Consider the following 24,399-nt stretch of genomic DNA (forward strand, 5'->3'; position numbering starts at 1 on the left):
CTGGGAGGCCCGCAGACACAGTTCGTCCTCCTACAGAATCAGCAGCCCCATTCCCGCACCCCAGCTCTTTGTACCCAACACCCACCCTGTAGGCCCTCCTCACCCCCAAGACAGCCGGGCAAGAGCCTGGGTTCTCCGGTGAGCACCAGGGCTGCAGCCGCCCCTGCTTTGGAAGAGCATGAGGGCTGACCTTTGGGGCTACAGGTTGAGGGGAGTATGTGCGAAAAGTTCAAATCGCCTTGGAAGAGGGGAAAGAGAATAGGGGCGGGGTGTTGCCATGCTCATGGCTGAAGCCCCCTGTCCAGGCCCCGGGGCTAATGGGTCCGGCGGAGCACACACAGACCCGGAGTTCGGGAACGGAAGCCAGGAAAGGACTGGCGAGACCACGTGAGGTCGTCAGTCCTTCATTTTTTCCTTCTGCAACACTGGGTCCAAGTCAGTGACAGCCACCGGGGTGCCCTGGCCCACCGAGTAGGAGCAGCACACTGGGCTCTCTTCTGTGGCAGGTCCCTCCCCCGCTGAGACCACGCCCCTTGTGTTTTACTTCCCCCCACTCCCGCGCCTGCCCATCACACGCATACCAGTCCCAGGGTCAGGCCCCCGGGGTTGAGAAGGACCACAGAACCATTCATTCCTTCTAAAAATATGTATTGAACGGCCAGTACGTGCTGGGCACTGGCCTTGGCGCTGGGGATCAGCTTGCCCCTCCGCAGCCGCAGCTTCTCGCTTCCATCCTGGGAATCGCTGCGTCCCCCGAGACGCGCATCGGGACATCCCACAGTGCAGCCTGAGTGTGACGGGCTGGTGCTACGGCTGACCAGTCCAGCCCTGGGCCATTTCACACCTGGGAGCCTCTCCCAGCGCCCCACGCCCGGCGCCTGAGGGCTGCGGTCCCACCTGAGGAGGTGCACAGACGGCCCCCAGTGCGCCGCGGACACCTCGACACATCGACACATGGGGTCCAGGTGAGGAATGTCTGATCTCGCTTCCCCCCTCAGGCCACGGGGGACCTTTTACAGTCCCCCTTTGGGATGCTTCTGGAATTCTGTTCTCAGGCCCTCAGAGCTTTTTGATAGGGGCTTACGCTCTGGGGTTCTAAAAGCCACCATTTCTGGCCATTCCCCCCACCACCACCACGGTGCACTTGGGTCCAGGCTCACTAAAGCGTCTCGTCCTTGGCGCTAGGGGTGGGCGCCGGGGTGGGCGCCAGGGTCGCCCGGTGCACGCGCTGGTGCTTGAGCAGGTGCTGCTTCTGGCTGAAGCCGCGGCCACAGGCGGCGCACAGGTAGGGCCGCTCGCCCGTGTGGTTGCGCCGGTGCCGCGTCAGGTTGGGCTTCTGGCTGAAACGGCGGCCGCAGTCGGGGCACGGGTAGGGCCGCTCGCCCGTGTGGATGCGCCGGTGGATGGTGAGCGCCGACCACCACGAGAAGCACTTGCCGCACTCGCTGCAGATGAACTGGCGCTGCTCCCCGGGCCCGGCCAGGCCCGCCCGCGCGCCGCCCCACAGCACGTCCCCGGGTCCCCGGGCCGGCGGGGAGCTGCGCGGCGGGGCCGACCGGCCCGGGGGGGCCTGGGGCTGCGGCTCGGCGCCACGCACGGCGGGCCCGGGGCGCAGCAGCTGGGCGGCGGCGGCGGCGGCGGCGTGGGCGCGCTGGTGCGCCCGCAGGGCCGCGCGGCTGGGGCAGGTCTGGCCGCAGCTGGGGCAGCGCGCCGCCTGGGCGCCGGGCAGGTGCGTGCGCTGGTGCTTGAGCAGGTGCTGCTTCTGGCGGAAGCTGCGGCCGCAGTGCGGGCAGGGGTGCGGGCGCTCGCCCGTGTGGTTGCGCAGGTGCCGCGTCAGGTTGGGCTTCTGGCTGAAGCGGCGGCCGCACTCCGGGCACGGGTAGGGCCGCTCGCCCGTGTGGATGCGCCGGTGGATGTTCAGCGACGACCACCACGTGAAGCTCTTGCCGCACTCGCTGCAGATGAACTGGCGCTGCTCGCCCGGCCCCGCGGTGGCGGCGGTGGGGGCTGCGGTCCGGGCCCCGGCCTGGCGCCACCAGCCCTGGCAGAGCCCGAGCCAGGCCCACTCGGGGCGGCTCCGCGGCGGCCCCGGCCGCAGGCGACAGCCGCGGCGGGCCGCGGCGTCCCGCAGCAGCTCCGGCAGCCCGGCGCGGGCGCCCTGGCGGTCGCGGGCGTGCGCGCGCTGGTGGATGCGGAGGCCCACTTGGTGGCGGAAGCAGCGCTCGCACTCAGGGCACGAGTGGGTGGCGGGCCGAGAGTGGGTCTTCTGGTGCTTGAGCAGGTGTTGCTTCTGGCTGAAGCGCCTGGCGCACTCTGGGCAGCAGAAGGGCCGCTCGCCCGTGTGGTGCCGCTGGTGGCGCGCCAGGTTGGGCTTCTGGCTGAAGCTCTTGCCGCACTTGGCGCACAGGTAGGGCTTCTCCCCGGTGTGGGTGCGCTGGTGGATCTTCAGGGACGACCACCAGCTGAACCTCTTCCCGCAGTCCAGGCACACGAAGTGACCCTCGCCGGCAGAAAGAGCGGGGCTCAGGGGACTGGGGGCTGTCCCCGGAGCCCGGCCTGCCAGCCCCGTATCCTGCTCAGTAGGAAGAGTCCACCTGGGACCCCCAGTCTCCTCCTGTCCCCCCAAGGCTCGAGGCTTCATGGTCTGGCATGGCGGGAGGCCCCGACGCTGCTGGAAAATGTTTTCCTTATCCTTGGACAGGGCGGCCTGCGATGCCAGGGTCTGCAGCAGCCACTCTGGCCTCTCCTGCTTGACCTTCATCGCCAGCCCATCTCCTGCCAGAGGCGAAGGGAGAGAGGACAGCGAGAGTCAGTCACTGCTCTGCAGGGTGGAGACAGGGCACAGCAGGAAATAAGGCAGGAGAAAAAACGCAGAAGGAAAAGATTTAGGAGTGGAGAAGAGGGATCGGGAAAGGAGGAAGAAGAGAGCAGGGGAAGGTGGGAAGGGCCAGGAGGTAGAAGCAGGTTGGGGTGTCGAGAGGACAAAGGGGAAGATGCACGAAAGGACAGACAAGTGCCCAGGCCACCCCGCCGGCTCTGCCCCGGGCCCGGGAGATGCGGAGATGGTTAAAGACACGGATCCAGTGAGAACATCAAGGAGCAAGCAGAACATGGCCGAATTTCTGACTCTCATTCTCTAAGAGGCTCCTCCACGAGCCGGGAGCTCAGTAAGCGAGGGCATGCCCAGTCCCTCAGAGGGTGGGTGACCGAGCCCCACATCACTGCCAAGCCCTCTCCAGGGGAGCGGCCACCGTGCGTGAGCCCCTCACCTGCTTGGACCTCGGCTGTTCGGCAACCTCACCTTTCTTCAACAGAACCAAGAACAAGAAAGTCGGCCAGAAAGGTCTTGGCATCCAGAACAGGTGTCGCCTTGTACTAAACCTAGTACCCTTTACTTCTGAGAGTCCTGCACACGGCTGCTCAGGTCTGCGGGGGCGCTTTGTCCCTCTAGGTCAGTAGGTACCGGTCCGTGGCCTGTTAGGAACCGGGCCGCACAGCAGGAGGTGAGCGGCTGGCAGTGAGCGAAGCTTCATCTGTACGTGCAGCCGCTCCCCAGCGCCAGCATCACCGCCTCAGCTCCACCTCAGATCATCAGGCATTAGATTCTCACAGGAGCTCCGGTCCCAGGTGCCAGAAAGGCTGGGGACCGCTGCCCTAGGTGATGGACATCGGCTTGATGGAAAAGGTCTGCTACAGACACTAAACACAGACGATGATTCCATTTATATGAAGTTCAAAGCCGGCAAAACTAATCGAGGAGGCAGAAGGCAGGATAATGGTCCCCTTATACAGGGCACTGTGACTGGAAGAGGGGACTGCCGGGGTCCTGGCAGTGTGCCCTTTCTCGATCTGCATGCTGCTGCTTACATGAGCATGGTCATAAGAATTTATAAGGATTGCGACCTACACATTTTTCTATGTGTCACACTTCAATAAGAAGTTTAGAGTCAATAAAAAGTAGGTGAAATGAAACAGTTGTGAACAAAGAGGTTCTGGACAACGGGTTCCAATATTTAACAACAGAATCGGCCCAAAGGAAGCAGGAAGCAATTAAAAGATAGAAGTTGAGCTTATAGGATAAAGGGAACATATAGATATGAAAAGGATTCCTAAAATACGGTATGTCAGTTTGAAAATTACATAAAATGGATGATTTTGTGAAACAAATATAAATGAACAAAACTGACTCAAGAACGGGTAAAAACATATCTATATAGTCAACTAGAAGAGGCCGAAAAGAAAGCTCAAGTTCTACCTTGAAAAGGAGACACGGGCCCCTCACCTGTATAAACAGGTTCTACTAAAACTTCAAGGGAAGGATTACTCCCAGCTTTCATAAACTGTGACAGTGACTAAGAGGAGAGGGAGGGACGGAGCCTACAAGCTACCATAATCCAAGATCAAAACAAGACAAGGGTGGGGCGGGCAGGAAATTATAGCTTTATGGTTCTCTGCTAGACGCTAAGAACAAACACAAGACCATCGGCAAAGCAGGTTCAGCAGTATTAAAAGAACAGCACAGCAGGACCTTGCAGAAATGGCTCAGGAGAATCCGTGACAGTGAGTTTTAAAAAGTGGAAAACCACTACGGCCATGCCACCCTGAACATGCCCGATCTCGTCTGATCGCGGAAGCTAAGCAGGGTTGAGCCTGGTTAGTACTTGGATGGGAGACCGCCTAGGAAGACCAGGTGCTGCAGGCGAAGGAAAAAAAACAAAAGTGGAAAACCTTATACCATCTCCACAGGTGCGGAAAGTCATATGACAAGATTCAACAGCATTTCTGCAGGGAGAGAAGGAAGAAGGGAAGGAGGGAGGAGGAGGAAGGGAAAGGGGGAAGCTCTTAGTAAAGTAGGAGCATAAGGAGACTTTCTTAGGTTGACAAAGGAGCTATACTAGAAATTGTGGCAAATGTCATAACCAAAGGCAAAAGATTAGAAGTCCATTCAAGTTAGGGACAAGACGAGGATGCTCACTGGCAATGCCATTCTTCAACATTGTCCTTGAGGAATTAGCCAAAGCATACAGGGAAAAAAGAAATATATAGAGAGAGATGAAAGGAAAACTATCACCTAGAATGTACGAGAGGACCCACTGACAAAGTATTAACAAGATCGTTTCAACAAGATCGCCCACTGACAAAGTATTAACAAGAGTTTCAACAAGATCGCCAGATAGAAAAACATATAACAATTTGTAACTTAAAAAAATGGCAATAAAAGCTAACTGGGAATAAACCTAATATATGTGTAAAGCTTATATGAAGAAAACTCTAAAACTTTATAGAAGTGATCAAGAAAATGTAAATAAAAGGACAAATACATCATGTTCCTAGATGAGAGGAAGCCCTTCACGCCAAAACGACGCTTAAATTCAGTGTAACCCTAATTAAGTAAATTATAAAATTTACCATTTGCACAAATCGCCCAGAAAATTCTAAAAATGAGAAAGGGAGATTTTGGCCTCTACACTAACAGCTAAAATACTACCACCACCTACTAGAATGGCTAAAATCCCAAACACTGACGACAAAAAAAAAAAAATGCTGGCGAGGGACACAACAGGATGCAGCCACTTTGGAAGACAATTAGTCAGTTTCTTACAAAACTAAACGTACTCTCACCGTGTGATCCAGCAATCACGCTCCTCGCTATATGCCCAAAGGAGCTAAAAACTTATGTCTACGCAAAAACCTGCACACAGATATTTACAGCAGCTTTATTCAGAATTGTCAGAACTTGGTGCAACCGAGATGCCCTTCAGTGGGTGACGGGTGAGCAGCGGCACACCACGCAAGGGAGTACTATTCAGCAATAAAAAGAAAGGGACCATGGAGCCGTGAGGAGACATGGAGGAAATGTAAGTGGACGCCGCCGCTGAGTGCATGAAGCCGTCCGGACAGGCCCGCGCACGGCGATCCCGCTCACATGTGAACTAGCGCTCCCCTTGCGCGTTTACCTGGGAAAAAGGGCCAAAATGTTTGGAACCGACTCTCCTAGGTTTTCCTGTAATTACGGTAATGTCGCGCACACACACACAGGGAATGCTCTCGGCATTCAATGTGACAGCCCGCACGGAGCTGGGGGACAGACTGGGAAGGGGGTGGCAACAGGACACAGCCCGCCCTGCTTCGGGCTGTTTCCTCACAAAGGGCTCTAAGTGGGTCAGCTGACGCAGACCATGAACTCTGAGTGACCCCAGCACTGATGCCAGTTATGGTGAGGATGACAAGGACAGCAGGGCTTGTTTTAACCCCTCGTCCTACCCAGAGTGCGGGTTCTCAATGTTTGACCGGCATGACCACCGTAAACTCTGCAGCAGCACTGAAACAATCCCCCCACAACCCCGCACCCCGCACATCTCTACTGGGGGGTGGGGCACGCATGTTCCCTCACCTGGCAAGTCGTAGGCTGTGCTTTGTCATTTTCTGAGCTCTCAGAGTCTGTTTTGTTCCATTCTTTGACATGACCTTCAACATCCTGGTCCCACCCTGCAACTCGACCCTCTCTAAGCTACCGGTGAGGGAGGACAGCAACTAACTCATCCTCAGCTGGCCGCAGAGGGACAGGGGGGACAGGGCTGGGGAGGGGGCTGAGGCTGGCTCGCACCTGACCAGCTTCTCTCTTACCTGTGCTGGCACCAGCCAGGCCACGCTCCATCCTGGAGGCCCCACGCGGGCATCGGCACGCGCTCCCCGCCTGCGCTCTGCGGGTGAGGCGAGGCAAAGAGAATCGGTCTGTGAGACAAGGACGGAAGGGGCGCCCGGCCCCCCTGCCACCTCGCAGACGCAGCCCCGCTCTTTCAGGAGCTTTTCCACCCAGCGCCTCAGTGGAAACGTGCAGGTGTTTTTAATCGCACATAGACCTGCTAGGCAGGTAAAACAGGCACCATTCCTACTTTATGAAGAGGTAACTAAGGCCAGAGAGGGTTGCTGACAGGCCCGGAGTCACGGAGGTGGCCGAATGGGGACACTGGGCAAGGTCACAGGCCTACTAGTCCCCAGACCGGACCCATAGAGCAGCATGTGAAGGGCTCCCCTCCCACGCCCCACCCCCCGGCAGAAACTCAAATAGGTTATGGAGGGAGAGGTCGTACAGACACCCCGGAAGGCAGAGTCCCTCCAAAGTCACCGGCCCCTCCTCTCTCAAGGTCCCCATCCATATTCCAGCACAAACCCCCCCTCCCCAGGGAGCTCTCCGCACCAGCACACACACAGCCCAGCTGGGGTGCCGTCCGCTGATCTGGGCTCATCTTTTTTTTAGCACGCAGGTTGTCAGGACATTTCCTGATGGGCTCACTTATTGCCTGAACACGACTGGGGACAGGTCATGCTGCTCGGATGCCTCAGGCTTTGCGCTGGCTGCCCCCTGCGTGGGGTGCCGCTCCAGACCTCTGCAAGGCCCCCCTCGTCTCTTTCAGGTCTCGGCCTAGATGTCGCCTCCTCGGAGTGGCCTTTCCTGGCTCCTCTGGGTCAGATCGCAGTCCAGCGCCACTGCACACTCCTCCGTGACACTCGGCCCAGCCCCCTGATGTAGTAGTTACTTGTCTGCTTCTCCCTGTCATCGCGAGGACAGCATCTTTTCGTGCCCACTGCAGAGTGCCTGGGGCCTGGGACAGAGGCCCCGCACAGCGGGCACTCACAGGGATGCTGGGCACAAACGCTGCCGGCTGACCCACACTCAGAGGGGGGCTGCGGGCAGGCGGCCTGGGGTGCATTTTCTCCACCCAGTGCCATGGACTGCCTCTCCTAAGGATGGGGACCTTGTTTCACACGCCTGTACTCCCTGTCCCCCCACAGTCCCAAAGGGCCCAGCAAGGACCTGTGGCTGTCGGCTCAGCTCCAACAGCTGTGACCAAGGGGTTTTTCCAGGCATCAGTCAGTGCTTCCTTCCGGACCCCTCGGCTCAGCCCCATCACAGGAAACCCAGTCTTACCTTGGCCCCCAACCGGGGCCTTCAAGAGCCCCCCAGAGACCTCATACTAAGGGTCCCCCCTTCCCTCTCCCAGGTCCCCTTCCAGCAGCCACTCCTGGGGCAGGGACCCAGGCCGGCAGTCTAGACCCTGCCAAGAGGGCAGGTGGGAGGGGAGAATCTAAAATATCGAAAAATCATTTTCCCGGGTACGAAAAGGAGAGAGACGCCCCTCCCCCTAGCGGATTGCCTGCGATGTGCGTCTCTTTCTGGCATGAGGCTTATTCAATAATAAAACCGTCTTCAGTGGGGAGCTTTTCTGAGTTGGCAGATTTTGTTTTTAATTGTATTTCCCCAGCAAGAGTCTGCTCCGCATTCCTCCTGTGGTTTCCTAGAGACACTAAAGCCTGCTGTGGTGGAGAGAACAGGGGGGGCCTTGGGAAGAGGAAGGGAAAAAGCCCCTGGGGGGCCCTGGTGGATGCCAGTGCTCCTGCCTTCGTGCCACCTGTCCCCTAAAGGTTACTCTGCATCCTTCGCCTTGGGGAAGCCTCTCGCCAGTGTCTGCCTAAAGACGCTCAGGGGACGAGAGGACAGGAAGGCCACCTCGACTCTGGGAAACCCAGTCAGGCAGCTGGAGCCACAGTTCAGGGTGAGGAGGGTGGGCGGGGCTTGGCCTTATTCACAGAACCCCAACCCAACGCAACAAGAGGCCCCGTGAGCCCAACCAAGTCAGTCCTACTTGATCCATTCTGTCTTCCAAGAGGCAGCAGGGCCTAAAAATCGCCTCAGGTGGCAGAAAGGCTCCAATTCACAGTGAATTAACTCCCGCGTCCCTGGGAACTTCTGTCCTGGCCACCACGGCAAGGTTCACGGGGCTCGTGGTCCAAGTAAGAGGGAAGCGGACATGGAAGGAAGGGGACCTTCCTGGCTCCCCAGAGGAGAAGTAAGACATGAGAGGGCGGGGCTAGAAAATGAGGTGAGAGGACAAGAGGACAGGAATGGGGACAGGCCCCCCCACCCCCCGCCTGTGCTCGCTCAGGCGGTCCATCCAGAACACAGGCCGGCAGGTGACCTGACGACAAACCCTGAGACAGCCAACCACGGAGAGGTCCCTCTTCGCAGCCAGGTCTCTCCAGGTCAGCCGGGCCACCAGGCACATCCCCCCGCCTCCAAGCTGTGCCCTTTCCGCCCTCCTCGCCCCACCTGACACATCTGTCAGCTGACCTGAGAGATACACAGGAACCCAGTGAGTAAGCTGCCCAGCAAAATGCCCCGGCCGAAAAACAGGAGGCAACGGAGGCCGAGCTGCCACCCTCACCAGTCCCCGCAGGCCACTTGGCCCTGACCCCAATCTCCACTGACCTTTCCCCTCCAGGCCCAGCAAGCTCTGTGGAGACCGGGACACACGTCCCCCTCCCCAGGTCCTGGCTCTGAGCCTTGCCCGCCTCATGCAGGTCTGGCTGCGGTTGGGATGAGAGCCCCCTCAACCGGAAGGCCTCCGCTGGGGCAGCTGCCATGACAACTGCCAGACCACACAAAGCCGGGATTGTGGCCTGCGGCAGGTGGTGAGGTCTGGGGGCAGGGGAAGGTAACAAAGGAGTTTTGGTGTTAGCAGAAACTTGGGGGTGGAGAGCAGCTGGGGTAAGGAGAAAGCCACGGCGGAGAGGCAGTGAGGGGACATGTCCAGGTCTCCCCGCATCCTCCCGGTCTCAGGCCCTTGAACTTTTCCCCCAGCCAGACACATCTCCCCTCACAGACTCAGGCCCCAGGTGGAGGAGAAGCGGATGGTGCCTCCTGTGTCCTTTGTCACCAGCGGAGCAGGGACTGGCCACCCGCCCCCGACCGAAAGCTGAGCCTTTGAGGGGTGGCATCTCCCCAAACCCTGGCCAAAAGCCCAGCTCCCAGGCCCTGCGCAGCCATGAGCCCCGACCCAGGCCTGCACCCAGGGCCTCAGTCTGCCGCTGCTCACTTACGCCAACAACGCTGCCCCCACAGGAAACGGAGCGCAGGGGTGGTCCCCCCCAGGTGCCCCCTCGCACCCAGCGGATGCCCCTCTGAGCTGCCCCTTGCTCCTGCACCCCATCGGGGCTGCCATGCTCCCCCACCTTCCCATTAACCACATCTGTCCCAGCCCTCAGCCGGTTCACCCACCTGGTGTTTGGTGCATCGCCCACCCACTCAGCCTCCCGCCCTCCCCCACGCGCCCCCTCCCCGCCTCCGCCCCTCAGCAGCTCTGGCCGCCCTGACCCACCCGTGGGAGCTCAGGCAGGTCAGGCCCCGGGGAGCGGGGCTCGAGGCCGGGCCCAGGCCAGCGCGGGCAGCCCTGCGGCGGCTCTCAGAGTGCCCCGGGGTGCAAGGCTCTCGCTCTCCTGCGTCATTGTTGAGGGGAGTGGGGGCTTCCCTGATCACCTCGATGTTGACGGCTACGGGAAGGAGAGGGGGTGGTCAGCCAAGACAGCAGGAGGGATGGGGGACACAGCACCGCCCGCGGCGCACCGACTGTGTGCCAAGCATCACCTTTTCATCCCTCGTAGCCATTCGCCATAAGAACCACGGCTCCGAGGAGTTAAGCTGCCTGCTCCGGGTCACACGGCTAGTGAGCGCTGGAGCCAGGACCCAGCTGGCGTCGGCCCACTCCAGGACCACGTCGCTTCCCACGAGAAGGTACGAGACGTCCCAGAACTTAAAGTTTGGTTTGTAAACCCACGTGCAGTTAAATTCCTATAAGTTAAATTAAAAATCTATTTCTCAATCACAACAGCCACATTTCGAGTGCTCAACAGCCGCCTGTGACTCGAGCTACCGTAATGGACAGCAGAGAATATGTCATGAAGTTCTGCTGGGCGACGGGCAGCAGACCGGACACTCCAGGAAGGAAGGCCTTGCCCCGCCTGGTCCCTGATATGCAGAAGGGACTCAGTTTATATTGAATGAATGAATGAATGAATGAATGAATGAAACAAATGAAGGACTAAAGAGGGGGTGCCTCTATCCCCAGTGCTTCCTCATTGACAATAGATCAGCCTCTCAGGAGGAGTCGATGTTCTCCGCCTGGGAAACCAAGTTTCATTAGCATCAGTGGATCTTTCATTTGAAATAGATCATCATAGGCATATGAGAAGAAACTCACACACAAACACACCCAGACATTCACATCTATCAGCTAACACAGCTCAGTAAACAAAAGTCAAAGGTGCAAAAGCACAGAGATACCCAAACATGAGAACACCTGCACAATTGTGCACGCAAAGTACAAAGAAATTGAGAAATTGAACAACCCAAGATCCAGAGACTCAAGCACACCCACTGAACCACGTCAGCACAAACAACCCAGCGCACTGGTGGGGATGGAGACACCCACCTACCCTCCCAGGGCCACGCCATCCCCACTGGCCCTCTGCTCCAGGAACCAAACCCAGGAAGGCGAGAATGGAAGCGAAGCAGCCACAGTGAGCCAGGAAGCCTGGAGTAGAAATCAGAGGTAGTATGATGGGGACAGTCACTTGCTGGGTTACCTGTGCCGGGCAGAGGAGAGGCATGAGGCCAGCAAGGCTGCAGCTGGCTCGGGAGAAGCTAGAGGGACAGAAAGCCCTAGAAAGAGAATTAGGCTCTGCCCAGCTAGCCCAGCGTAGCAGGAGCCCTTCCCCAGACAGGACTGTGGGCATCCAGCCCAGAAGGCAGCAGCAGGCCCCTTCCCGATCCCTGTGAACCTGGGCACCGCCAGGGCAGGCTCCTCAGCCCAGTCTCCCCTTGAAGGCTGGGAGCCCCGAGTTCTAGCCCACCTGTCCTTGGCAAGTCACTTCCCTTCTAGGCCTAGGTTCCTAACGGCGACAGTGACTGAAAATACCTGCTCCGCAGGTTGGTTACAAGCATCAGGTGAAGGAAGTCTGTGGGAACACTGTACTTTCTGAACCTTATAAACCATCTTCACTGTGGTCCTCAGTCCTCGGAGAGGGGACAGAGGTGAGGAGCAATGCGGAAGGGCAGGCCATCCTCCCACAGAAAGACCGTGTGGAAGGGGAAAGTGCCAAGTTAGCCATGTGACCCCAGGCCAGCCACTTTCCTTCTCTGGGCCTCAGTTTCCTCATCTGCAAATGGAAATAATGCTTGCCCCTGCGCACGGAACTGCTGTATCAAATGGGGGCGGGGGGGCAGTATGAAAGGACTCTGAGAAATGTTCACAAGGTGAGATGAATTCTTTCTAGGTCACGGCCGTTGCCACATCCCCTCCCCACTCCCCACCATGTAGGATCGTACCACAGGGCTGCTTGGTAGGAAGAGCCGGGGTCAGTGACCTCAGTTCCCATCTGCCGGCCTTCCCTAGGAACCAGGCCTGTGGACAGCCAGGGCAGCAGCTCTTCATGCCTGTCCTCTGCCCGGAGGTCCCGATTCGACCCGAGGCCCATCCCTGAGGCACCTCCTTCCAGGACTTCTGCCTCTACCTGCCTGACATGCACATCTTTGCTGGAAATGTCCCACCCCCACCTCCCTGCTGCACACCTGTCCCACACACAGGGCGTCACCGTCACAGTCTCTGCTCACCCATCTCTCGTTAGAAGAGAGAGCCGCATCCACATTCTGCCACCCTAAGTCTAGGACTCAGGAGCCTGCCAGGGCCGGGACCCCCATTACCTGCTACACTTTGAACGGAGGCGGGGGAGCACGTTTTAATCTGTGAACACTTTTCTACTCTTTGCTGCATTCGAGGAGCTTGGAAAATAGGGAGTGTTTCCCCCTTGTCAGATGAAGCAAGCGAGACCCAGAGGTGACACTCCTGCCTCAAAGAGTTGGACGTCAGGTCTCCTTCCGCCCACTCTGACCACCTCCTTCTCTCCAGGCCGCCTCACCCCAGGAAACCTCAGATCCCTCAGCTTAACTTCCTTCAGGGGCAGGTGCACGGACCAGACCACCTCTGCCACTCTCTGCCCTCTGCCCTGGGCCTACCTGGCCTCCCGGGGGAGACAACGAGTCTTCATCAGGCCTCTTGAAAATGCCACTACCTTTCACTACCACAGAGTGTGAACCCTCACAATCCATAGGTCGCTAAGTCCTATCAGTGTTACTTTTCAATACCTCCAGGCCTCCTGCTGCTGCCGCTCGCTGCCTCAGTTCAGGCCTCACCCCTGCTCTACTGGAGACTGTGCTTCCAATCCATCCACCACTCTGAGCAATTCTCCTAAAACTGCCATTTGGACACGTGACCACTTCGCTGAAGATACTCGGTAGATCCCCAACACTTTCAGGTTCAGCTAAAAATTTCTTGGCAAGACCACTTTGAACCTGGCCTCTGCTCACCTCTCCTCACTGCACCCCAATCTGCCCCATTGTCCCACTCTGCCCCATTGTCCCACTCTGCGGCCCTGTGACCTTGCCTAGTTGTCGCACGCCTGTGGCCAGTCCTGGAATATTCTTGCCCAATTCTTTCCTGCCCAGTGCAGATCAGGGACCACTGTGACCAGGAAGCCTTTTTGGATATGCCAGGGTCAGCTGGGGGCCCTTCTCTGCTTAACCTGTGCACCCGCCCAACCCAACCCAGCACCACCCACATGGTATAATGATAATTAGTCTGTCTCCACACAAGGCTGTAAACATCTTAACACAGGGAGTGTTTTTCTCTCCCCGACACCCAGCCCAAGGTCCCGCATGCTGTAAACCATGAGTAACAATTTTAATGAAAGAACATTTAAATAAAAGAAATATAAGTCCAAAACAGATTACAGAATTGTGGAAGCTCGGAGTTGAAGGGAGACCAGTACTCTCTAATCTCTTCATTTCACAGATGAACACAGGGACCTAAAAAGAACAGCCTACACATTCTGCCCCCCAACCTCTACGGCTTTGACCACACCCAACCTGGCTCTAGCTGACCAAGACCCCACTCCAGGCTCCATCCTACCCAAAAGGCTGCAGGGAGCAGGTGGCATCTCCATACCCTCCACCTTTACAGAGGAAGAAGCCCCCAGCCCCTATGCCACCCCCACTGAGATCTTGGCTCCCATGCCCATTTTCCTGCCATAAGAATTTCGGGGAGACCCCTAGGCACACACTTCCAGTTTCTGTGGTGCTTCCCTCTCATTGTTCTCACCCCAACCCTTAGCCCCGCTCATTTGATGATTTATTAGGCACCTACTATGTGTCACTCTGCTGCGAGCACTGGGGTTCCTGCCCTCCAGAGGCTCGATCTTCCGAGGATATTGTCACAACTCCCGAACATCGGGACAGCGCTGTAGCAGAGCGCGCCTGGAGGGCCGTGGGGGCGGGTGGGGGGCAGTCCCGCCCCCCACACCACTCACCACCCGGTTCCTCCCGCTCTCACCGGGCCCCCTCCTGCTCTCTGCCCTGGCCTGCAGCCCCTCCCACGCACGACCCCGGCCCCTGGCCCCACGGGTTGTGTGGGGCTGGGGAAAGTTCGGTGCCGGCGGGTGGGGGGCTCAGGGGACCCCGAGGCCCCTGAGGCCGCCTCCAGCCCGCGGCTGGGTGGAGGCAGCGCGGGAGAAGCGGAGCTGGACACCGGCTCCACGGCGCGGTCCGTCCCTCCGCACGCCCCACCCCGCCCGGATTCAGAGGGACTCGGAGGGAGGGGACGGGAATAAATACCTTTGACTTTGTGGCTAAGGTTAACGGGAACTGCCACCCCGGGGCGACTTGGGCACTGGGCTCCCCAGCCCCGCCAGTCCCGGGGCAGGCAGGGCGGGCGCGCGGCCCTGATTGGCTGGCGAGCTTGGCCATCCCCAGGGCCGCCCCGCCGCCTGATTGGCTGCGCCGCTCAGATGACCAGCTTGGCCCTATCAGAGGAGCCCGCGGGGCGGCCCCTTTGTTCTCTGGAGCCAATGGCCTGGGGGGGCGGGCCGACCTCGCCTCCCGCGGGGTCCGGGGGGGGCGGGGGGCCAGCGGTATTAACGCGTTGACCGCCAGGCACCCGACCGGGTGGAGGACTCAGAGACGGAGGGGCGGGGACGAGGCCAGGCTGTGACCGGTGTCCGCGCTGGCCGCCGCTCCCTCTCCTCCCCTCCGCCCGGCTCTCCCGTCCGGGCCCGCGCGCTCCGAAATCGATCTAATCGCTCGGCCACTCTCCGCCCGCCGCCTGTGACGCGCCCGCACCGCTCTGGGTGCCGGGGTCCCGGGGAACGAGCACGAAACCCGCTCGGACGCTCACACGCGAGCGTGCACGTGACATGGTGGTGCTCGGCACTACGGCACACCCGGTGTTGGAGTGAGATGTGCGTGTCTCGTGTGACAGGAGAGAAATCGCCTCCGCACCCGCGGGGCTCGCCACGTCGAGGGCACGTGATAAACGACCCCGGGTCTCTCTCTACGAGAGACTAAGACATCATTCAATCCAACCCCTCGCCTCCTCCTTGAGGAAACGGTGACATGCGGAGGTTACTTTCCTAGGCCAAGTGTCACTGCTGCTTTAGAGGCGGGGTCCAGACGGCCAAGGCGGGTCTTCTGTTCCCAGAGACTTCCTCCTCTACTCACCCTGACTGAAGGAAAGGCTCCTGTATGTCAGTAACGTCCCTCCCACTGCCACCTCACAGGGACCAGCTACATCAGCTCCCGCGGGGCAGGACGTTCTCCTGAGCTGCTTAGAAACCGCCTTTGGGACATAGGTTGACACAAACAAAAGCTGGCATCTCTCAGACTTCCTACACACCTTACCATTCAGCGGGTGGATCTTATTCTAACTGATCAGTCAGCAGCTGCCTTCTAAGCATCTGCCATGGGGCCAGCTGCTGTTGGCCTCCCTGGGCGAGATTCTAGCAGTTCAGCCACAAACTTTGTGTGCACTTTTTACAAAAGATACTCTGTCCCTAGACTTTGACTTATTCATCTATAAAAGAATTGATAAGATTCTAGTTACATACTTGCCTTACTGGATTTTTGCAGGACCCTAACTGGATCTATTGTCTACAGGTGTGTTTGTAAAATAATCCTCCGGGCATCACTAGGCCATCGACTCTTTAAAGATTCATTCGTGGAGGTAAAGTCATTTCCATCTCCTAGGCTTGTTTCTTTCTCTACAGAGTGAAAGATTTCCTCCAGATTGACATTTCATAACCAAAGGTATCTCAAGGGTAGAAAGAATGAAGCATATCTGAGATCCTTTTTCCATTAAGCGAAAACAAACAAACAAAAAACAGGTAAGCTACACATACATGTCTGCAAATGCACGGGAAACGATGGAGGGTGGAATGGGGGAAACGGAGGACTTCCACATTAAAAAACGAATTTAAGTACGTCTGCATTGTTTAATTTTGATGAGATAATACTTTTGTAATTGTAGAAGAAGAAAAAAAACAAACGTAAAACCTTGCACTCTTCAGAAGCGTGGCTCCTGTCAGCCAAGCTCTGATCCCTCCAACTGAGGAATTTCCTCCTTCAAGACTGCTGTCAGTATGTGCCATGATGAGCAGGCCTTGGGACCCACTAGGCCCCCGAGGGACTCCAGAACTATGGGCAAGTTCATTCTGTCCCTGCCTTACCAGACCCCTCAGGGCCACTTCTCTGGCTTTCCCTGATCTTTGGACCTCTCTTCACCATCTCTACTCAAAAGCAGTGGGCAGCATAGCGCGAGAGGACAACGCCCACCCTCCCCATACACCAGGCATTTCCTAAAAGGTGATTTTCATCAAGTCAGGAGCGCTGGTCAAGATTCCCTCTCATCCTTTTCCCCCACCCCCAATACTAACCCCAGACGCCTGAGGACCTACCTCCTGCTCCCTGCCCATCACCCTCAGACATTTACCTACTTTCCTGTTCGATATCCTCCCCCTTGCCCCCCAAAGCACTGTTCCCTTCCCTTGAAGCCCTGGCTCCCTTAGGGAGACATATTTAAGTGAGGCTCTCTTGCCAGCACACCCCCAGGCTCTAAAAGATAATTTACCATCAACTACACAGGTTTTTAAGTGGCCACATAACCCCATAAGCCAGTATGAAGCTTTGAAGCTGTCTGCTTCCTTCCTACACACTTAGAGACCCACCCACCGCCATCCCTCTCTCTACTCGTTATTCGTGTACACATATATGTCCACCCCAGACCTACACCTCCTAGGGGGAAGGACTGGGGCTTAGCTTTGTATAAACTCCCAGTTTCCATCCCAACATCAAGCACACAATAGGTATTTAATACTCATCTTCACTAAAAGCAGCGACATACCCAATAAATATACGGCCGGGGTCAAAAGCACAGGTTCCAGGAGTCAGACGGACCTCCAGTGATCATCTTACATGACCTTGAGCAAATGCTTTCATCTGTAAAAGAAGAGTACCTACTGCACAGGATTGCGTGAGATATTTAGGTAAACTTCTTTGCAAGGTGCCACTTACATAAACTAATCATGGCTGCTATTATTATGCACCAGACTATGCTAGGTGCCAGGGATCTACACAGAAATTACTAAGACCGGTAGGAAAAGGGCCTATTGATACCTGTCAAACATAGACGCTCCAATTTGTATGAAACAACAGTGCAGGGAAGCATCCATAATAACAGAAACGGGGAACTGCAGCAGGCCGGCCGGGGAGGTACTGCAGGACAGACGGAGTCAAATCGGACCTTTCCCCCTGCTAACTGGTACCTGACAAGTCTGCCTTGACCCCACAAAAGGCTGAACCCCTAGAGAAGTAGCCCTAATTGTTGGGTGTGCCTGGCCTTCCCCAAGGAAGGACTGGAGGCAGGGTACAGAGGGGCTCAAGTCGGGGCACCTGGCCTGTGACCGAGACCCCACATCCCCCAGCCTCCTCTTCCTCGGGGCTTCTAAGGACTGCACCACACCTACTCCCTCAGACGCCGCGGCTCCCCAGAGAAAGGAACACTTCTCAGCCACCAGTTCTAAAACCAAATCTTTATTCTCTAGTTTGAAAAGGAGGGTAAGTGGTTGTTCTGTTTAGTTCCAAAGAACAGAACAAGGCCCAGTAGGTAGAAATGATAGGAAAGCAGATTTCATTCATTATAAGGAAGAACTTCTAACAATTAGAATTATCCTACGTTAGAACCAGGGCCTCAGCAGGCGGGGACTCCCTGTCACCTAAGTGTCGCAGAGGCTGGGTGTCCAGGTGCTAGAAATGCTGAAAAGGAAACGCCTCTCTCCTCCCGTCGGTGGAGGCTGTTACCAGGGGGCAGTCCTCTCTGCAACGTGGGGTTATGGAAGGAGTGAGGGCGGCCGGGGTGCTCAGACGACAGCCAGGGGATGCTTTTGGTGGCAACAAAGCGAGTCGGGCAGGAGGGGAGTGCCCTGGGGCTGATCGGAGCTGAGACCAACGGCAGACGGGTCTCTCCAAGTGTGGGCGCCAGTGCAAGGGCAGGAGGGCGGGCTGGCGTGGGGGGGCTGGAGATGGGTCAGAGCAGCTCAGCTTCGCTCCCAGCGCTGCCCAAGAAGGCCAGCAGGTTCTCCCGGGCGTTCTCCCGGGCGCCCCGGACCTGCCGCCCACTTCTCCCAAGCGCTCACCCACCCCCTAAGCTTCTAAGGACTGCAGCGCACCTACTCCAACACCGAGCCAGAGGAATTCATGAAGGACAGGGACGTTAAGGCGTTGACACCACTGAAGAAGGGTCTTCCTGTCCCCTGGGGCCCCTCCAGGTGGATGGTGGGTGGAGCTGCATCTGCTGCTTCTGCAGGGCACAGGACCATGTGGACAGAACCTTAGCAAACGCCAGCTGGAGGCCGCGCTCCCGGCCCGTGCGGGGTGACCTCCGTCTCTAACAGGGCCCAGCTCATTCCCGGCCTCCCCCACCCCTTGCAGCATCACAGGTCCCAAGGCCCCCTGCGGTGCCCCTCCGTGTGAAGCGCGCCCAGGCCACCGCCTCAGACATCATGCTTCTTTTGATGGGCCAGGAGCTTCTCCTCGTCGTCGAAGGTCTGGCCACAGATGGCGCAGCAGAAGGCGCCGTCCCGGATGTGGCTCTTGCGGTGGGTGATGAGGTTGGACTTCTGGCTGAAGCTCCGGTCGCAGTCGGGGCAGGCGTAGGGGCGCTCGCCGGTGTGGATGCGCCGGTGGGACACCAGGTTGGACTTCTGGCTGAAGGCCTTGCCGCAGTCGGGGCAGACGTAGGGCTTCTCGCCGGTGTGGATGCGCCGGTGGGCTGCCAGGTAGGGCTTGTGGCGGAAAGCCTTGCCGCAGTCCGGGCAGACGAAGGGCCGCTCGGGCGCGTGGTCGCGCCGGTGGGCTGCCAGGTGGCTGCCCTGGGAGAAGCGGCGCCCGCACTCCTCACAGGCAAAGGGCCGCTCCCCAGAGTGGACGCGGGAGTGGGCCACCAGGTGCGTCTTCTTGCCAAAGTTCTTCCCACACTCGGGGCAGGCGAAGGGCCGCTCCCCCGTGTGCTGCCGCTGGTGGGCCCGCAGGAAGCGCTCCAGCCGGAAGCTCCTGCCGCAGTCCCCGCAGCTGTAGAGAGACGGCGGGGCTGCCGCCTGTTCCCGGGGGGCCTCTCCCGGGGCCTCCCGCAGAGGCGCGGGGTCAGGCTCCTGAGCGGGTCTCAGTCGGGCCTCCGCGGAGGGCTCCGCCGAGGGCTCCAGGGGCCCGGCTGGAAGCTGGGGGCTCCGCGAGCCGGGGGTGCCCTGCGCAGACCCCTCGGATCTCTTGTGGATCTTGCTGTGAGACAGGAGGTTGGGTTTGTGGCGGAAGCGGCGCCCGCACTCGGTGCACGGGTAGGGCTTCTCGCCGGTGTGGATGCGCCGGTGTGAGGTCAGGTAGGGCTTATTGGTGAAGCGCTTCCCGCACTCGGGGCACTGGTGGGGCCGCTCGCCCGTGTGCACGCGGCGGTGGGCGATCAGGTTGGGCTTGTGCCGGAAGCGCTTGCCGCAGCAGGCGCACTGGAAGGGCCGATCGACCGCGTCTCCGCCGGGCCGGGGAGCTGTCACCGCCGGGCGACCCCTGGGTCGTGGCCCCAGAGCCTTGGCTGCTGCCTCCTCCAGGGCCTCGGCAACGTGAACCCGCTTGTGAGCAACCAGCTGGTCCCACTGGGCAAAGCTCCGGCCACAGTTGCCACATATGAAGGGCCGGGCCTCGGGGGCAGGGGGATGGCGCCGCCGCAGATGCACTCGAAGCTGCTTTCGTCGCCAGAAGCGTCTCTCGCACTCGGGGCAGGCGATGGGCCGCTTTGCAGCCGAGTGGGCCCGCAAATGCAGAACCAGGGCCACCCAGCCCCGGAAGCTCTGCCCGCAGAGGTGGCAGGCAAAGCCCAGGTCTGGGGTGGCAGCAGCGTGGACCTGGCAGTGCAGCTCCAGGAAGGGGGCGTGGCGGAAGCGACGACTGCACTCGGGGCAGGGCAGGGGCAGCCGGGCCTGGCAGTGGCGGGCGTGAAGCCACAGGGCCACCCAGCCCGGGAAGTGCCTTCGACAGTGGGCACAGCGATGGACCCGAGCCGGGGCTTGGCCTCCCGACTTGGCCACAGAGGTGCCTTGTAACCTCAGCCCGCGGGGCTCCTTCTCCAGGGTCTGGGGTGACTCCTGGGAGGGCCCCGAAAGGAGTTGGGGCTGGGCCGGGCCCATGGCCAGGGGGCCCCTGCAGCGACGTTCCAGCATCGGCTCTTCCTGTGCTGCGGGCAGAAAAGCACGGTCACTCTAGAGACCTGGTCGCCGGCCCCGGTCCCGCCCTAGCTGCCCTCACCCCCTGGACTCCGAGAGCCCCTGAATCTGGAAGGCTCTTCCGTTTCCTTGTAGGTGCTTTATGTTAATCTGGGTCTTCTAGACATAACGTTTCAAGTATATTTATCATCAGCCTTTAGTGACCCTGGAAACTACCAGAGGGAGGGACTTCTGACACTTCTTGGGATCCCCCGACGGCGGCCATGCGTCTGGCATAAAGTAAACACTCCAGAGTTGGCAGCGCACACGTTCCTGCCGCAGCAGAAAGCGCAGCGCCGCCCCCTGCGTGCTTCACGCCTTTCCCGAGCGCTGCCCTGCTGCCTTCTCTTAAGGGCTCCTATTTCCTGTTGCCACATCTGAGCGTCACGGCAACTGTGAGGCTGGACGAGCAAACATTAAGCTCCCAGCCTGACAGAGAAGCAGCTGTGAGGCATAAAAGGTGACAAGACTAGCCGAGGGAACAGAGTAAGTCAACGGCAGAACCGAGACTAGGGGGACAGGTTCTTCTCAAGCCCCGGGCCAGTGTTCTTTCCTCTTAAATATCTGGGTTTGTAAAGACCTCACAGAAAGAAATTTCTATAGCCTTTTATTCCTATTACCCACCCGGCTCTAATCACACCACAGGAGCCACTTTCAGCCTTCCTCACCTCGGTCTCTCAGGGTAGAAGCCTGGAGAAGGAGCGAGAACGGCCCTTCCGGGAACAGGACGGGGGCGCTGGTTGCTACTCCCAGCCCAGCACAATGCCGGGCCACCGCCTGTCCAGACTGTGCCCACGCTCTGCCCGCCTAAAACCCTCTACCCACACACGCACGATTAGGACATCACAGGAGTGAAAGCTCTCCAGAATCCAGGAACACCCACAGCCTGCTGCCCTCGGGGCCAGGGCCCTGGCGCTGCCTCCCCCGGGGTGGCAAGGATTATCGGGGCATCAGAAGCAGAGGAAAGAAGAGACCCTAACCTCCGTCCCCTGTCCAGTCCTGCCCCAACCCCGCCAGGGGCCGCCCCACATTCGGCAACTCCACAGCGCCAGGGAGCCCAGAATCCTGCAGGACAGCCTTCTAGCCACTGAGGGGTGGGGTGGCGGTCAGACCCCTGAGGGACCCTCACTGCCTGCCCACAAGCTCCTGCACAACCTAAATTCCCTAGTGTGCACTCCGCCTCCGAGCAGATGTGACCCACTCCCAACCGCCAGACTGAGCACTTGGGAGGCTCCAGGATGCGAGAATGGGATCCTTCCCCCTCGGGCGCCTTCCTTCCCCAGGATGGGGAGCCCCCGAATGCTGGGGCTCTGGGAGGAACTGGGAATCCAACAAAGAAGGCCCGACTCTACCCTGGAGACTGTGGAGCTGGAGACGAGGCTTTTTCCAGCTCCTCCTGGGGATACTCCTGCGACTGCAGTGCCTGCTTCGGCCCACACTCTGGCAGCCCCCAGATGTCAGAGAAAACTGCAGCAGTAAAGACACCCCTACCCCCATGGCAGAGCTCAGGCCCCGGATCGCAGAGAGGCCAGCCTTACCTGCGGGGAGGGGAGAGAAAAGAAGCATAAGGCTCTGAGCTCCTCCAGGGCAGTCATCTTTGTGTCCTCGCCAGCCACAACCCCCTCCCCCACCGAGGCCTCACACCCGGCCGGCAGAGTGACCTTAATGGATATTGGATTTAGAAATGAATGTGTCCTCTTCACCAAGGAAGTACACAGCTGCGTTTGCGGGTCACTTCCTCCACTGGAAAGGTCACAGCACGAATGCCCCATGCTGATGGCCACAGGCCGGCCTATGGCAGCAACTCTGGAGTCCCTGCTGACTCCCCTCCCCCCACCCTCCTCCCAACAGGAATTCCAGGCCCGTTTCCCAAGGGGCTGCGCAGGCGAGCTAGTGTGACCAGGACTCGGGCAGAAGCCCCTTGCGCGCCCCGCAAGACAGAGGGCCGTGGAGATCCCACACCCCCTTTTGTATTCGCTCGCGTGCCCCCGACCCCGTTCGCGGACGCACGGCTCCGCGCTCCCCGAGTGGGCCCTTTCGGGTCCCCGAGCAGAGCGCGCACCTCGCGGAGCCTGTGCGCAGGTGCGCGGGCTCGTCCCGGCCCGTCCCCCACCACACCCACACACACACACACACAGCAGCACGGTCACGCCCACCCGGCAGGCAAGGGCCGCCCGCCGTTATGCGTGGAACCGCGCCCTTCCCGGGACGAACCTCTCCGGCGGGGTGCGCGGATGCGCGTCGCGCGTCCATGAGGCCGGAGAGCCGGCGCCGGCGACTGCGCTCCCCACCCCGCCGCGGCGACAGCAGCAGGTTCGAGTTCACCACCGCCAGGCCCGTGCCCAGCCCCCCCCCCCCGCCGGTTCCCAGCGCCACGTGACTACAGGAGCTGCCGAGGGTCAGTCGCGGCCTCGGGCCGGCGGCCGCGGCCGGAGGGCGGGGCGGGCCGAGCGGCGGGGCTGGCGGAGCGGGGTCCGTCCGCGCCCCTAGCGCCCCCTCGCGGGCCGCGCGAGGGGAGGCCCCCGAGGGCCCGAGTCCGTTGCCCTGGCGACCACAGCCTGGCTTCTCCCCGACCGGCCCGGCTCAAGTTTCCCGACCCTTTGTCCCTATGGGGGACGCGCGTCCCTGGCGACCGCGTGGCCAGACTGGTCACTCTGTTGGACGCGGCCTCGCTGGCTTCCTAAAGGCACCAACTCGCCGGAGCCTTTCGAGAGGGCGCGCCCTCCACCCTCCCGGCCGCGCCCTCCACGCTCCGGCCACCTTGACCTTGGGCCGCGCGGCGAAATCTCAGTGCCGCCGGGTCTGAGCCACGGCCGGGGAAGGCGCGCCCGGCCCGAGTCCGGCTCCTGTTTTGTTCAGAAGTGGAGACAGAAAGAGCCCCGATCGCGTGAACTTTGAAAAGGGAATGCCCTCTAGTCCAGAAATTAGCCAAGAGCGGGCGTCCGGGGTCCGTGCGCGCGGGGCGCGGGGCGCGGGGCCATTCTCCCACGGGCGCATTTCGCTGGGACGCGCGGCAGCGGGTTGGCGAGTGCGGATGCAGGTGCGAGCCTGCGCCTGTGACTCACCCGCTAGCAGGTGGCCTTGGCTTTCCAAGCGAAACACTTCCTGGGGTTTCCAGGCTAGTGCAATTTCGTATACTTTTATGCTTTTCGACAGAGGCCATTTTTGACCCGTACAAATGTTTTTAAAGCACTTTTAAAATCTATTCCATAAATGGGAGGTGGAACCTAAAAACCTCTCATACTTTTACCTCCGAGAGTGAATTCCGGGTAATATTTTGGTCTGTGTCCTCCAATGTTTTTTCTATGCTTATCCATGCATATTGGACATACTTGGGACAAGGCCTTGCAAGGATGTATTCTGCCCTTTTCATTTAACGCTATTGTGAATATTGCTTCCATTCCATTAGATATTCTTTCATAACACGATTCTTAATGGCAGCACAAATGTACAAATACATTGTCTACATTTTTTCTGTTTTTCTATATCGTTATAGATCCGTTCTTCACATCTCCAGAAATCCTCTGCGAAGACACCCAAGTATTGTTTAGAAGCAGCCTTGTGTCTGCGAGAGGGAAAAACCCAGCCACCTGTCGCAGTTAGCCGGTCCCAGGCCTGACTCATCCGTCCAACAAATATTTAATCAGTGCCAGCCATCTGCCACTGTGCGGTTCTGGCCTCTGCTCGTGAGCCGGGCAGAAATGGTCTGTGCTGTTTTCTCCACAGTGTGTTTTAACCCTGGTGCTGCGCTGGAAATATCTCTTAGGGTAGCATTTAACATGAAATAAAATCAAATGCTCGATGGCAATTTCTGAATGGATGGCTGTTGAAAAGGTGGAGGAGACTAGGGAGCAGAGAGAAGGGCAGAAAGTTCCATTCTAATGGAACTTACGTCATCGATCGTTAACTCCTGCTGCAGAGCTTCCT

At 58.9% G+C, this 24,399-nt stretch overlaps 2 protein-coding genes and 1 pseudogene across 9 annotated transcripts; 1 reads left to right on the top strand and 2 right to left on the bottom strand.

Annotated features, from left to right (window-relative positions):
* Positions 1-631: 631 nt before the first annotated feature.
* ZNF775 (zinc finger protein 775) lies at positions 632-14,617 on the bottom strand. 3 transcript variants are annotated; one of them, XM_039861298.1, is made up of 3 exons: positions 14,507-14,617; positions 6,628-6,704; positions 632-2,775 (listed from the first exon to the last, which is right to left on the bottom strand). In XM_039861298.1, the coding sequence occupies exons 2-3, from the start codon at positions 6,656-6,658 to the stop codon at positions 1,160-1,162; spliced, it is 1,647 nt and encodes a 548-aa protein (XP_039717232.1). In that variant the 5' UTR covers positions 6,659-6,704; positions 14,507-14,617; the 3' UTR covers positions 632-1,159. The 3 variants fall into 3 exon arrangements, with proteins under 3 accessions (XP_039717232.1, XP_039717233.1, XP_039717231.1); XM_039861299.1 differs by lacking the exon at positions 14,507-14,617 and adding an exon at positions 14,040-14,358; XM_039861297.1 differs by lacking the exon at positions 14,507-14,617 and adding an exon at positions 8,160-9,915.
* On the top strand, positions 4,584-4,702 carry LOC120601571 (uncharacterized; annotated as a pseudogene).
* A 3,696-nt stretch (positions 14,618-18,313) lies between the features above and the next one.
* REPIN1 (replication initiator 1) lies at positions 18,314-22,843 on the bottom strand. 6 transcript variants are annotated; one of them, XM_039861303.1, is made up of 3 exons: positions 22,687-22,843; positions 21,825-22,010; positions 18,314-20,444 (listed from the first exon to the last, which is right to left on the bottom strand). In XM_039861303.1, exons 2-3 carry the CDS (start codon positions 21,967-21,969, stop codon positions 18,715-18,717), a joined length of 1,875 nt encoding a protein of 624 aa, XP_039717237.1. In that variant the 5' UTR covers positions 21,970-22,010; positions 22,687-22,843; the 3' UTR covers positions 18,314-18,714. The 6 variants fall into 6 exon arrangements, with proteins under 6 accessions (XP_039717237.1, XP_039717240.1, XP_039717239.1 ...); XM_039861306.1 differs by lacking the exon at positions 22,687-22,843 and adding an exon at positions 21,141-21,289 and having other exon boundaries at positions 21,825-22,565; XM_039861305.1 differs by lacking the exon at positions 22,687-22,843 and adding an exon at positions 21,097-21,289 and having other exon boundaries at positions 21,825-22,565.
* Positions 22,844-24,399: the final 1,556 nt, after the last annotated feature.

This window comes from Pteropus medius, unplaced genomic scaffold, assembly GCF_902729225.1.
Source record: "Pteropus medius unplaced genomic scaffold, Ma_sr-lr_union100, whole genome shotgun sequence".
Taxonomy (NCBI): Eukaryota; Metazoa; Chordata; class Mammalia; order Chiroptera; family Pteropodidae; genus Pteropus; species Pteropus medius.